The sequence below is a fragment of the Phyllobates terribilis genome, unplaced genomic scaffold, assembly GCF_046119375.1.
Source record: "Phyllobates terribilis strain yellow unplaced genomic scaffold, ASM4611937v1 Scaffold_11__3_contigs__length_659146591, whole genome shotgun sequence".
In the NCBI taxonomy this organism is placed as follows: Eukaryota; Metazoa; Chordata; class Amphibia; order Anura; family Dendrobatidae; genus Phyllobates; species Phyllobates terribilis.
Genome location: NW_027362771.1, coordinates 503956994 through 503972649, shown reverse-complemented (window position 1 = coordinate 503972649; position 15656 = coordinate 503956994). Strand labels below are relative to the sequence as shown.

The 15656-nt window shown below is 46.4% G+C and overlaps 1 protein-coding gene across 1 annotated transcript in view; it reads left to right on the top strand.

The window, feature by feature from the left end:
* LOC141166668 (tetraspanin-15-like) overlaps positions 1–15656 on the top strand; it is a 200725-nt gene that overhangs the window by 174751 nt on the left and 10318 nt on the right. Inside the window, exon 6 of the mRNA XM_073653580.1 lies at positions 14417–14470. Within this exon, the coding sequence (XP_073509681.1) occupies positions 14417–14470 (54 nt within the window). The remainder of the gene's footprint in view (positions 1–14416; positions 14471–15656) is intronic.

Genomic DNA, 15656 nt, shown 5'->3' with positions numbered 1-15656 from the left:
CCCGTGCTTGATTGGCAGACTGGAGAAGTCCTTCGCTTGGGACAGGACTGCCATAAGACTTGTTTAGTTCTCGTTCGTCCTGCCCGTCCTTCTCCTCCCCCAGCCAATCTACCCGGCCTGCCGGTACCCTATTGGTCTTATGTTGATGTCTTTAATAAAAAGGAAGCAGAGACATTACCTCCTCATAGACCATACGATTGCCCTATCGACTTGGTACCTGGCGCTACTCCGCCCCGAGGGCGTATCTACCCTTTGTCCGCTGCTGAGACCCGGTCCATGTCTGAGTATATCGAGGAGAACCTGGCCCGGGGATTTATCCGGAAGTTTACCTCCCCGGCGGGAGCAGGCTTCTTCTTCGTTAAAAAGAAGGACAGCTCACTCCGTCCCTGCATAGACTATAGAGGCCTTAACCAGGTCACGGTGAAGAATAAATACCCCCTTCCGCTCATTCCTGAATTATTTGATCGTCTGAGGGGTGCTAGAATCTTCACCAAGCTGGATCTCCGTGGGGCCTATAACCTGGTTCGTGTCCGTCAGGGGGATGAATGGAAGACGGCATTCAACACCCGGGACGGCCACTATGAATACCTCGTAATGCCCTTCGGTCTCTGTAATGCTCCCGCCGTCTTTCAAGAGTTGGTCAATGATATCTTCCGTGACCTTCTCTACTCCTGCGTGGTGGTATACCTGGACGACATCTTGGTCTTCTCTCCGGATCTCCAGACTCACCGGAGGGACGTTCGTCAGGTCCTGCTCAGGCTCAGGCAGAACCACCTCTACGCAAAATTTGAGAAGTGCCTCTTTGAACAGACCTCGCTTCCATTTCTGGGCTACATCATCTCTCAGACCGGTCTACGAATGGATCCTGAGAAACTTTCTGCCATCCAGAAGTGGCCCCGACCGGAGGGGTTGAAGGCTATCCAGCGGTTCCTGGGCTTCGCCAACTACTACCGCCTCTTCATGCCGCACTTCTCTTCCCGGACTGCCCCTATCTCTGCGCTCACCCGTAAGGGCGCTAATCCCAAAGAATGGCCGCCCGAGGCAGAGGAGGCCTTCCTGTCTTTGAAACAAGCTTTCTCTTCCACTCCTGTGCTGCACCGTCCGGACAGCAACAAACAATTCTTCTTAGAAGTAGACTCTTCCTCCTCCGGAGCCGGAGCGGTGCTCACCCAAAAGTCGCCTTCCGGAAGAATGGTAACCTGCGGCTTCTTCTCCAAACTCTTCTCCTCATCTGAGCGCAACTATTCTATAGGAGACCGAGAATTGTTAGCCATTAAGTTGGCACTGGAGGAGTGGCGTTACCTGCTCGAGGGGTCTCTTCACCCGGTAATAATCTACACGGATCACAAAAACTTGGCTTATCTCCAGAGTGCCCAAAGACTTAACCCGCGCCAAGCCCGGTGGTCCTTGTTCTTCGCCCGCTTTGATTTCATTCTTCATTTTCGCCCGGCAGACAAAAATATCAAAGCTGATGCCTTGTCCCGATCCTTTTTGTTCTCCGATCTAGAGGAGGAGCCAAAGCACATCATCGACCGCGCCAAGGTGATGCAGGTGGCTCCCGTGGATCTAAATCGTCTCCCACCCGGTAAGACGTTCGTAGCAGTACCTGATCGTGAGAAGGTTCTACACTGGGGACATTCGTCTAAGCTAGCTGGCCATGCTGTCCAGAAAAAGACCCTCCTGCTTATTACCCGGCATTACTGGTGGCCTACCCTGCACAAGGACGTAATAAACTTTGTCTCAGCCTGTGCGTCCTGCGCTCGCAGCAAGGTTCCTAGACATCTGCCAGCCGGCCGCTTTTTGCCTCTTCCCATACCTGCTGCCCCGTGGCAGCATATAGCCATGGACTTTATAACGGATCTCCCTGTTTCTGCTGGTTGCACGGTCATTTGGGTGGTCGCTGACCGCTTCTCTAAGATGGCTCACTTCATTCCCCTGCCGGGTCTTCCGTCTGCATTTGAGTTGGCTAAAGACTTTATCCATCATATTTTCCGTCTCCATGGTCTCCCTCTCCACATCGTATCCGACCGAGGAGTTCAGTTCACCTCTCGCTTCTGGAGAGCCATGTGTAAACTGCTGGGGGTCACCTTGGACTTCTCCTCTGCTTATCACCCACATTCCAATGGTCAAGTAGAGCGGATTAACCAAATCTTAACCAGTTACCTCCGGCACTTTGTTAATGCCCACCATTCCGACTGGGTGGATCTTTTACCATGGGCCGAATTTTCCTATAATAATCACGAGAGCGAGTCTTCCTCCAAATCCCCGTTTTTTATTGTCTACGGTCAACATCCTCGGATCCCGTTTCCCGTCTCCGCCTCGGTGGATAATCCGTCCGCGGAATCTCTTGTTAGCGAATTCTCCTCCATTTGGGAAAGTACCAGGTCCGCACTTCTTCAGTCCTCCGAGCGGATGAAGAAACAGGCTGACAAAAGACGTCTGGATCCGCCCCAATTCCGTCCTGGAGATAAAGTCTGGCTCTCGTCCAAATATGTCCGGCTCAAGATTCCTTCCTACAATTTAGGGCCTCGGTTCATCGGCCCACTGGAAGTTATCAAACAAATCAACCCGGTGGCCTATAAATTGAAACTCCCGGCCAACTTGCGAATCCCTAACTCCTTCCATGTGTCTCTCCTCAAACCTGTGGTACTTAACTCTTTTTCCAAGTCTACAGGTACGCCTCCTGCTCCAGTTTCCGCTGAGTAGAGTTTGAGGTAGAGAGCATTATGGCCACCAAAAGGGTAAGAGGAAAGACCTTTTTTCTAGTGGATTGGAAGGGGTTTGGTCCTGAGGAGAGAACGTGGGAGCCCTGGGAGAATATCCATGCCCCGCTCATCCTTGATAAATTTCTCTCTAGCCTAAAAAAGTGGGGGCCTAAAGGGGGGGGGGTACTGTAGCATCGGCGTCCCTGCCTCCTGCTAGGCAGAGACGCCGTTCCCCTCACCTCCCTGCTCCGTCCTCGGCGTCCTCCTCCCGCGCTGCTGGCAGCGCTCGCGGCTTCCCGTTCACTGTGCTTAGGGCGCGCGCGCGCTCCCTCTCTCTTAAAGGGGCCGCGCGCGCCGTCCTAAGGAGTCCCCATATATAAGGCACCTCCTCCAAAATGGAGGTGCCCGAGCAAAGTTGTTGCAAGCCTTTCACCTCTGCTTCAGCCCTCAGGTCCCGTTGCCAGTCTGTTTTCCAGCTCTGTCTACCTGCTTGCATTTCCTGCGGTCCGACAGTCTGTCTACCAGCATCCGCCAGTCTGTCTATGGACCAGTCCGCCTGTGGATCAGGAGGCACCTGCCTGATACCTACCTGATACCTACCTGATACCTGCCTGATACCTGCCTGATACCTACCTGATACCTACCTGATACCTGCCAGCCAGCCGAGAGACTCGTACCCGCTCACCTGGGAGCGCTCACCTGCTATCCGCCTGCTAGCCTACCTGGAGGCTCTGCCGTCACTTGCCGTGATCACCTACCAGCCAGCCGAGAGACTCTTACCCGCTCACCTGGGAGCGCTCACCTGCTATCCGCCTGCTAGCCTACCTGGAGGCTCTGCCGTCACTTGCCGTGACCACCTACCAGCCAGCCGAGAGACTCTTACCCACTCACCTGGGAGCGCTCACCTGCTACCCGCCTGCTAGCCTACCTGGAGGCTTTGCCGTCACTTGCCGTGACCACCTGTCTGTCAAGAGACTCTTACCCTGCTGTCACTTGCCGTGACCACCCGCCTGTCAAGAGACTTTCCCCGTCACTTGCCGTGACCACCTGCCCTTCTACCCAGAGACTGTTCCTGTCACTTGCCGTGTCTACCTGCCCGCCTTCCCTGGGAGCCACCCGCTTCCTTACAAGGACTGCCCCTTTGTATAGTAGCTCAGAGGTTCCACCTCCCAGACCCGTTACAGGAATTCTGTTTCCCAAGTATTGGCTTGTCTAAACAAGCTACCAATCACCCAACAGACCATCTAAACGCTCATTCGTCAGATGCGATGATGCAAACAGGTGATGTCCTCCTGGTAAGGGCGCAGTCAGACAGCCATATAAATCTGAATGAGATCGGGTCACAGTGCAAGGGCTGGTTGGCAGCTCTCCCAACCCGAACGTGACAGCTTTACGTATGTCTGTACAGCTGTCACGCTCTGGTCGAAAGAGCTAACGGCCAGTCTGTGCACTGTGACCCGATCTCATTCAGATTTATATGGCTGTCTGACTGCGCCCTAATACGATCATTCTGTGCATCTAGAAAATCATATTAGTGAACGCCTTGTGTACATAGAATTTTCATCCGTTGTCTGAACAGGTTAGTAAATGACCGTCAATAACTTGGTTATAGTCAGTGGACTTTTAACAACCTTTTAGTCATATAAAAGAGGCTATTAGTTCAACTGGATCTATCCCTACGTGAGAGCAACATAAAATACATGAGAAGACGCTGAGCTTGGGGATTTTTTTTATGTTTTCACATGGACCACTCAAGGCAGTGAGAATTTTCTGGCTCAAAGATGACCTAACCTCTGTGACGTTGTATACTAAACTATATGTTTTAACCATGACCCGCTGAAGACCATTTTTGTTTCTACACAATCTTTTTTGCTTCCCCTTCTTCGAGAGACAGAAGTTTTTCTTTTTCCAATGACACAGCCGTACAAGGACTTGTGTTTTGCAAGACAACATTCTTTTTACCATATAACATGCTGGAAAATGTGAAAAAAAATTCCAAGTGCAGTGCAAAAAAAATGCAATTCCGCCATTTATTTTTTGGGACTTGGTTTTATGGAATTAATTGAGCGAATCACTGCATTCCTCTGCATCCACTGCTTGTTTTATCACTGGGTCCCTTGTCCTATGGTCAATAGTAATTTCCACTCTCTGTGGATTCCTAATTTCCACTCTCTCTGTGGATCCCAAGACCGCTCCATCCCTTCATATTCCAACCCTTCTTATACTGGCACATGTGGATTTTTGCATTTTTTCGTCCAAGAAGGACATTCCACACATACTCTACTCTAGCCTGACGAAGGGTACATTTCCTGAAACGTTGCTATACTTCACTTTGCGTTGTAATACATTTTTTTGGATATGAAGGTGCAAAAATAAAAAGTATTAATTAAAAATTCCTTTTTGTGCCTATTCTTGTTTTCTGGTGAAGTAGCGAGTAATGTCGTCTACTCCAGTGGAATAAGCATCCAATCTCTTCTTTATAACACAAATTGAAGGTTGATCAACCCACCTTTTGTCTATTAGGAGCACCAGCATAGCAGCTGATGATCTCCAATAACGGAGCGCCCCAAGACCACCCTGGGCCTTAGATGCTGCTGTCAGAGACAGATGACAGTATTTTAAGGGTAAACAGCCAGGCTTCGTTTGCTGCTGTTACATGCAGATGCCGACTGTGTAACACCTGCATCTGCCTGGTACGGTGTGGCTTCAGCTCCTGAGCCCGCTCCATACACCCACACTCAACATATGTATGTACAGTGAATGTCAGAAAGGGTGTTAATAGTAGTTGAAAGGATTCTGTTGGGCTGAAAAATGGCGTTGAAGCTCATAAACAGCTCTTAATCTGCACTTTCAAATATCCCCTGGACTTCTAAGCTCCAAGATATAATACAGCAGGCTCCTAGATGCATTATTAGCATTCAGAGCATGAGACGTTCACAGGCTTTATGCAGGGAAGTGAAAGGGAGGGCACAGATGATTTTCATTGTGTTGTTCCCATTTATAACCACTTGTACATCATTGCTGTAGCTGTTGAGCAAGCCATTATATAGCACAAGCTAGGTGGGCCATTTCTCTTTTCTCTGTGCGGCTTAAAGGGAATCTCACCACGTTTTTGCTACCCCATCTGAGAGGAGCATAATGTAGGGGCTGGGACACTGGTTCCTGCAATGTGTCACTTACTGAGCAGCTTCCTGTCATTTTGATGAAATCGCTTTTTTTTCTCTGTTGCAGATCTAGCAGTTCTCTGAATGCTGAGCTCTATATAACCCCGCCCACACCACTGATTGGCAGCTTTCCGTGTACATTGGCAGAAAGCTTCCAATCAGTGGTGTGGGCGGGGTCATTTAGAGCTCAGCATTCAGGAAACTACTAGATCAGTGGTGGGGGTGGGGTTATGCAGAGCTCATGAGTACGAAGGAGTATATTCCAGCAGGTTTACTAGCCCTCTAGTGATAATCTCCTGCTGATAAGACAATTTATTTTATCAAAATTACAATAAAGCAGCCCAATAAGTGACACATAGCTGGGATCAGGGTCTCTGTCTCTATGTTATGCTGCTCTCAGATTAGGTGAAAAAAAAACCTGGTGACAGATTCCGTTTAACACATTAACTTCCTCAAGACAGATTTGGGTCCAAGGGCTAGGGCTGACATCTCTAAGAAATAGATGAACAAGATAGGATAACTCCTTTAATATTTGGATGTATTTGCTCTACATATAAAAGTCATACAAAAATATACAGAATATTACTGAGGACAGTCTATTTCACACCAAGGTTACTGAGCCTAGAGTGTAATAGACAAGCTCGTACGCACCATAATTGAGTTGACCCCACTGGGCGCACTACGTAATCATACACTATAATAATCTGGATTGTTTATGAGGCTTGAATTCACTTTTAATAAAGATATTCATTGAGGCATGAATCAGAAAGAAAGTCGTCCTAAATGACTAACTACTAAGCAGGGGGCACTCTGTTCATTCTCTGTCTGTCTCTATAGATGACACCTTTTGTGATTTCGCTCATCAATATTCATAAACGTTGTAGCGGATAATCAATAATTAATGGCTTCATATTCTCTTAACATAATGCGGATTTCTTGACAATGATGTTTACTAAGCCGTACATGAATACAATACAGTGGTGTGAAAAAGTGTTTGTCCCTTCCTGATTTCTTATCCTTTTGCATGTTTGTCACACTTAAATGTTTCAGATCACAAAAGAAATTTAAATATTAGACAGAGATAACAGAAGTAAACACATAATGCAGATTTTCAATGAAGGTCTTTATTATTAAGGGAAAAATAAATCCAAACCTAAAGGGCCCTGTGTGAAAAAGTGATTGCCACCCCCCCCCCCCCCTCTTCCCGCTTATAACATAAATTAACTGTGGTTTACATTTTTGGGAAGCTGAGTTCAATTTCCCTAGCCCCACACAGGCCTGATTACTGCCACACCTGTTCTCTATCAAGATATCACTCAAATAGGACCTGCCTGACAAAACGTGAAGTAGACCAAAAGATCCTCAAAAGCTAGATATCATGCTGCGATCCAAAGAAACTTAGGAACAAATGAGAAACGAAGTAATTGAGATCTATCAGCCTAGAAAAAGGTTATAAAACCATTTCTGAAGCTTTGGCACTCCAGTAAACCACAGTGAGAGCCATTCTCCTCAAATGGGGAAAACATGGAACAGTGGTGAACCTTCCCAAAGAGTGGCCAGCTGACCAAAATTACCCCAAGAGCGCAGCAATGATTCTTCCAAGAAGTCACAAAAGACCCCACAACAGCATCCAAAGAACTGCAGGCCTCACTTGCCTCAGTTAAGATCAGTGTTCATGACTCCAAGATAAGAAAAAGACTGGGCAAAAATGGCATGCTTGGCAGAGTTCCAAGACGAAAACCACTGCTGAGCAAAAAAGAACATAAAGGTTCGTCTCAGTTTTGCTGAAAACATCTTGATGATCACCAAGACTTTTGGGATTATACTCTGTGGACTGACAAGACAAAAGTTGACCTTTTTGGTATTTGTATGTCCCATTACATGTGGTGTAGAAGTAACACAGCATTTCCGAAAAGGAACATCATACCAACAGTAAAACATGGTGGTGACAGTGTGATGGTCTGGGGCTGTTTTGCTGCTTCAGGACCTGAAAGACTTGCTGTGGTTAATTGAACCATGATTTCTGCTGTCTACCAAATAATCCTGAAGGAGAATGTACGTACGGGGTTATGCAGCAGGACAAGGATTCAAAACACACCAGCAAGTCCACCTCTGAATGGCTTAAGAAAAGCAAAATTAAGACTTGAGTGGCCTAGGCAAAGTTCTGACCTTAATCCAATTGAGATGCTGAGGCATGACGTTAAAAAGGCAGTTCATGCTCGGAAACCCTCCAATGTGGCTGAATTATAACAATTTTGCAAAGATGAGTGGGCCAAAATTCCTCCACAGTGTTGGAAAATACTCATTGCCAGTTATCGCAAACGCTTGATTGCAATTCTTGCTGCTAAGGGTGGCCCAACTAGGAAAGGCCAGGTGATGCAAATTTCTCAGCTTTATAAAAACCCAGTCTCCTCTAATCTTGTGCAAAAAAAAGCAGCCATAGGTTATTCCAAGCAGCTGCTTAGCACTCTGAAAATGAAAATGGTGGAGGTCCACAAAGCAGGAGAAGGCTATAAAAGATAGCAGAGCATTTTGGAAACAAGTCCTGTATGAGGTTAAAATAGAACCCTTTGACCACAATGATCACAGGTATGTGTGGAGAAAAAAGGGTACAGAATTTCAGGAAAAGAACATCTCGCCAACCAGTAAGCATGGGGGTGGATCAATCATGCTTCGGGCTTGTGTTGCCGCCAATGGCACTGGGAACATTTCACAGGTGGAGAGAAGAATGGATTCAATGAGATTTCAACAAATTCTTGATGCAAACATAACACCATCTGTAAAAAAACTGAAGTTGAAAAGAGGATGGCTTCTACAAATGGATAATGATGCTAAACACACTTCAAAATCCACAATAGGCTACCTCAAAAGGCTCAAGATGAAGGTTTTACAAAGGCCCTCCCAGTCCCCTGATCTGAAGATCATTGAAAATTTCAGGCTGGACCTCATAATAGTAGTGCATGCAAGACAACCCTGGAATCCCACAGAACTGGAAGACTTTTCCAAGGAAAAATGGATGAAAACCCCTCAAACACGAATTGAAAGACTATTGTTTGGCTACAAAAAGCATTTACAAGCTGTGATACTTGCAAAAGGGGATGCCACTAGGTACTAACCATGCAGGGTGCCTGAACATTTGCATCAGCCCATTTTGCTTTTTGTATTTTTTAAAATGTAAAAGATGAAAATATATATTTTTTTTGCCTTAAATACTAAGGAAATGTGTCATCTTTAAATTTAGGGCTTTTAGAGATCATTTCATCTTCAACTTGCTTAACTGTTTACAGTAACAGTAATTTTGACCAGGAGTGCCCAAACTGTCACATGCCAGTGTAGCTGTTTGCTGGACCAGGTGCTACTGCACCATTCTGGCAGACAGCCATGAGCCACACATCATGGTCCCCTGCATTAGGTGATACTGGAGTCCCTGTCTTCTTCTTTACAGAAGAGGCTTCTCGGCTTTATTAGGAATACTGTAGTATTAGGTGGTAATGAGCACTTGTGTCTTACATTTGTTCTTACATAAACCAATAAACCTACACTCCCCTAGCCAGTCATAGACCCTGCACAAAACTATCTACGTCAACCTGAGCATTGCATTAACTTCTGATCCTATAGGGGTTCCACCACTGGTTCTCCCATTAATCATTAGATTCTGGTAACCTAAACCCTCAGTTCCTTCATACTGAGGAACACTTTGAAGGAAGTGGTGGTCAAGTTTGCAAGAAGCCGCTCCATTAAGGGGTTGTTCTGATAATCTCTTATTATGTGCGCACCGCTCCTGTGCCTCATGGCTTACTGTTTGCCTGGAGGAGGGAGGAGGCGATGCACTCTTGATGATTGATTCGGTATGGCTGAATCATCGGCCGGAGCTGTGCTCTCTTCTATGCTACAAGTAGAGGAGGCTTTGCCTCTGCAGCATCAGAGATGGGGAAGGACACTTTAGCTGGCTGGTTGCAGAATAGAACTTACAAGCTTTATAGCAAAGACCTTGCAAGCATGCGCTGTTTGCCTAAAAGACCGACCACCTCTGATAGACTGCAAGCCACCAAATGAAGATGCAGGCATGATTAACCAGTCACAGTGTATGACCTGTTTCATTATTAACCCATGCAAGGCTTCAGCTCCCCAGGGGCCTTCCCAAAGGTGTATGCTTGATCACCACGGCATTCAGTGTTCTTCCCACTTCATCATGCAGAAAGGAGAAACGGGAACTGAGGCACCCTCTAGTAATCACACATGAAGGTCCCTAAGTGATCAACATTTATCACCTATCCAATGGACAGATGATATAGATGATGAGAAGGTCATACATCACCTACAGAATAGTACCATACTGTGCATCCATAAGGCCATGTCACACTTTAGCACTACTCAGTGTGAAAAGGCGTCCTATGATGTTCACAATACCAGTGGCATACATTAACTCCTTCAGCACCAGACAATTTTTCGTTTTTGTGCTTTAATTTTTTCCTCCCCTTCCAAGAGCCATAACTTTTTTTTTCCGTTGATACAACCGTATGAGGGATTGTTTTTTTGTGGGAAGAGTTGTACTTTTTAATGATATCATTCATTTCATCGTATTTATGTACTGAAAAACGGGAAATAATAACACACACCCAGCTCTGCTAGCTATGCATATTTATTCATTCACAACACTCTTCTCTATATATTACACACATCCAGCTCAGCATTGCCAATATTATGATGTGCACTCTCACATTCCCTGCCTGTGTGGCGCCCCTGAGGGTTTGACCGCCACAGGGATGCTGCACTTCTCTAATGGAGTGTAGTGTTCCTCCTCTGAGGTAAGAACAGTGTGAAAGTCGTGACCCAGCTTTGCATCCAACACCACACTTCTCCACCAGAGGGAGCTAGTATGCACCAGGTGCTGCTCCCCTGGTTACAGGGAGACTGGGGAACACAAAGTGGTAGGAACCAGTTAGTGGGTGTGGGTGGAGAACTTACAAGTTAGTTACACTATAGAATTCATATTTAATGTAAAGCCATCTTTGATCTTGGTCCTTCTGTTAGTTCTTCTGGCCTTTGGTCCTGTTGTCTAGCCTTGCTAGTCTTTTGGCAGTCGACCTGTCAAGTGGTCCTAGTGGTCGTACTGTGCTGTCAAATACTGTGTTTATGTGACCTCCCTCCGGGAGCGCAGATCCTGTGTGGGCCTGCGCCGGTAAGGGACACAGCCCTCGTACCCTGGCCTTGGGACGAGAGGTAGGTTGCAGACAAGGAATGTCTCAACCCGGCCGAGGACCAGGATCAAGAAGGCCCCGGGAGCTTTAGAGTGTGGCTCCCCAGCAAATGGGTCCCGGGGAGGATGCAGGCGGAGCGGAGTACGCCACCTGTCCTCGCCTACCTGATCTATTCAGAGGGATTCCGGCTGCAAGAGGGGTACCGGCCCCGACACCCGACCTTGCACTCTATGTCCTGGACGGGAAAGCCCGGTTAGGCCCTGAGGATTCCACCGGGCATCGGATGGAGAGGAATTGCCACCCGTGCCTTAGTCCTGAGAGGAGCTCAGAGGGAGACCTAGCCTATCTACACACGCACAGACGGGAAAGGGTGAAGTTTGTAGTGCAGGAACACTCTGGTGTAGGGTCGCTATCAAACACTGGACTTCCTCGGAGGTAGTCGGACCCCCGTCTCTGGTGGCCGCAGGACTCCGCGGGGAGCAGGGAGTCACCTTCCCGTTGACATCTCTGAGTGAGTAAAGCCTTGGAAGTTCACCCCTATGGCCTCCGGACTGTTCATTACGTGCCATACCATGCGACGTGGTGCCCGTACTCCCCGCACTGCTACCCCTTCTCTTTCCTGTTTGCCTGCCCTAAGGCCTTGCTCTGCCTGTGGGGAGCAGTGAGAACTTTAGCCGCCATGACACCGGGACTCAGCGGACTGTAGTGGCGCTGGTGACCCTTCACCAGGCACCACAGGTGGCGTAGTCGTTAAAATAAGCCACTCGACCCGGACAAGCCCACACCATCTCTTTCTAATGTGACGGCCCTGAGCACGGGTCGGGCCCGGGCCACGGCTGCATCCCATCTCTCCATCACAGGGCCCGACACCAAGTCCTCCATCACCCAGGGTAAAACACGGGCTTCTCTGAGTAGAGGCGTCACACCTGTATATTAGGTTGGTTTCACAAGTCTAGGTTGGATTCACGGTCTGAGTACAGACCTCACTGTCTGGACCAACTGCATCTCCTTGCAACATCTGGCTTTTTCCATTCTTCAAGAACAACCTCTTAGAGCGTGCATGCTGAATGGAGAGTGATGCACAATTTATCTCTTCAGAATTCCCCAGAAGTGTTCGGTTGGGTTCAGATCAGGAGACACTTGACCACTGAATCCCTTTCACCCTGTTCTTTTGTAGAAATGAAATTTATGTGTGTTTTGGATCATTGTCATGTTGGAAAAGTGCACGTCTACAAAGGGCATGGAGTGATGGTAGCATCTTCTCTTTCGATATAGAGCAGCACATCTGTGAGTTCATAACACCATCAATGAAATGTAGCTCGCCAACATCAGCAGCTCTCATGCAGCCCAACATAAGGATACTGCCACTAAAATGTGGCACTGTAGACACCATGTATTTAGAAAAAGAGCACATCTACTGAGGGCATGGAGTGATGATAGCATCTTCTCTTTATGTAGAGCAGTACAGTCATGGCCAAAAGTTTTGAGAATGACACCAAAATTATATTTTCACATGATCTGCTGGCCTCTGGTTTTTATTAGTGTTTGTCTGATGTTTATATCACATACAGAAATATAATTGCAATCATATTATGAGTACCAATAGGTTATATTGACAGTTAGAATGAGTTAATGCAGCAATTCAATATTTGCAGTGTTGCCCCTTCTTCTTCAAGACCTCTGTAATTCTCCCTGGCATGCTCTCAATCAACTTTTGGACCAAATCCTGACTGATAGCAGTCCATTCTTGCATAATCAATGCTTGCATTTTGCCAGAATTTGTTGGTTTTTGTTTGTCCACCCGTCTCTTGATGATTGACCACAAGTTCTCAATGGGATTAAGATCTGGGGAGTTTCTAGGCCATGGACCCAAAATCTCTATGTTTTGTTCCATGAGCCATTTAGTTATCACCTTTGCTTTATGGCAAGGTGCTCCATCATGCTGGAAAAGGCATTGTTGGGCGCCAAACTGCTCTTGGACAGTTGGGAGAAGTTGCTCTTGGAGGACATTCTGGTACCATTCTTTATTCATGGCTGTGTTTTTAGGCAAGACTGTGAGTGAGCCGATTCCCTTGGCTGAGAAGCAACCCCACACATGAATGGTTTCAGGATGCTTTACAGTTGGCATGAGACAAGACTGGTGGTAGCGCTCACCTCTTCTTCTCCGAATAAGCTGTTTTCCAGATGTCCCAAACAATCGAAAAGAGGATTCATCAGAGAAAATGACTTTGCCCCAGTCCTCAGCAGTCCACTCCCTGTACCTTTTGCAGAATATCAGTCGGTCCCTGATGTTTTTTCTGGAGAGAAGTGGCTTCTTTACTTCCCTCCTTGAAACCAGCCTTGCTCAAAGAGTCTCTGCCTCACAGTGCGTGCAGAAGCACTCCCACCAGCCTGCTGCCATTCCTGAGCAAGCTCGGCACTGGTGGTAGTCCGATCCCGCAGCTGAAACAGTTTTAAGATACAGTCCTGGCGCTTGCTGGTCTTTCTTGGGCGCCCTGGAGCCTTTTTGACAACAATGGAAGCTCTCTCCTTGAAGTTCTTGATGATGCGATAGATTGTTGACTGAGGTGCAATCTTTGTAGCTGCGATACTCTTCCCTGTTAGGCCATTTTTGTGCAGTGCAATGATGGCTGCACGTGTTTCTTTAGAGATAACTATGGTTAACTGAAGAGAAACAATGATACCAAGAACCAGCCTCCTTTTAAAGTGTCCAGTGATGTCATTCTTACTTAATCATGACTGATTGATCGCCAGCCCTGTCCTCATCAACACCCACACCTGTGCTAATGGATCAATCACTAAAACGATGTTAGCTGCTCCTTTTAAGGCAGGACTGCAATGATGTTGAAATGTGTTTTGGGGGTTAAAGTTCATTTTCTGGGCAAATGTTGACTTTGCAAGTACAGTAATTGCTGTTAAGCTGATCACTCTTTGACATTCAGGAGTATATGCAAATTGCCATTACAAAAAATGAAGCAGTAAGCTTTGGAAAAATTACTATTTGTCTCATTCTCAATACTTTTGGCCATGATTGTAGTATATCTGTGAATTATTGATACCATCAATGAAATGTAACTCCCCGAAGCCAGCAGCACTCATGCAGCCCCACAAAAGATTTTAGAAAAATGCATGGCGCCTACAGTGAAACATGGTGGTGGCAGCATATTTACTGTATGTCAGACTCCTCTGGCGGAGTCTTTTCCTGGCATCAAACAAAATGATCAGATCCCACCGATATCAACAAGTTTGACCAACCTCCATCTGAATGGGGGCCTTTATATAGTTCAGCATTGCCTGTTGTGAATTGAATGACCTCATTAACATTGAGATCTCATTGTGTTTTCAGGACACTGGCGGAGTGAAGAATACTCTATGCGGTTACCGAACCCTCGATAAAGAGGTAAGAGATACTATCACTTGAAGAAGTCCAGCATTGTCATTACTAGTGCAGAATTTTAAGATATAATTTGGGAACCTGTATTAGCAAAAATATCAAGATGAGCATGATTGCTTACCAGTGCTTGTCTGGTTGTGAGAGCCATGTGCATATTCTGTTTATTTTGTTTAATTATTGAGATGTAGTAAAAATGTAATAATGACAACAGGACAGCTGTGACGTAGCTATGTTCTTTGCTGTGTTGACCTGTTAAAGTGCAGAGGTTAGCTCACACAACTTGTCTGTTACAGTAAATTCTTATATTCCCTATGATGTAAGAATTCTAGAGCTTCTCTTAGAATTCTACAGGCCCTCTTTTATTCCTCCTGAAAATGCAGAATAAATTCACAACTGGGTGTTATAATTCTCCTTGTTAATATGGTGTATCATTACACTTTCTAAGCTTGTGCACATGGAAGTATTTTCGGTCCAAGTGTGATCCGATAAAACTTCAGATCGCACTCGGACCAATGTTATTCTATGGGATTGTACACATGTCAGATTTTTTTCTGACCGAGGAAAAAATCGCAGCATACCCGAATTTACCCGAATCTGATATTTGGATTGCACTTGGTCATGCAAGTCAATGTGACCGTGGAAACTATCTGACTGCGCTCAGATGACATCTAAGTGCAGTACGATTTTCACTGACTGACAGAATGGAGAAAATGGAGAATTTTTTTTGATCTGCATAATCGACTTGATTTTCCCAGATGAGAGAATGCATGGTAGTCTGCACCTAGCCTGACACTGTCAGCAATGTTTAGATACTGTAGGTTCACACTCCATTTGTAGAAAGCAAATAACTTGGCAGGACCCTGGTCCAGCTGCCATGTCAGTATTTTGTGGCCATCAGACGGGAGCGCTGCAAACTGACTCCTACCTGCTGGAATCCCCTGCGTCTCTTCTGATTAATAGGCCTGGCGTGGCGCCACACCGGCCCTACTAATCAAAGAGAGCTCCAGGGATGCCTGCAGGCGGAAGATGGCTCGCGGGACTCCCACAGGATACGGACAGTGTCTTGTGAATCGATACACTCATCTCTACCCAGTTTTCAGTTTATTCATACACTTCCAAGAAGAAAAGCTGAGAAATAGTTCAACGCAGGATTCTAATAAAAAAAAACAAGAAAGAAAGCCGATATTTAGAA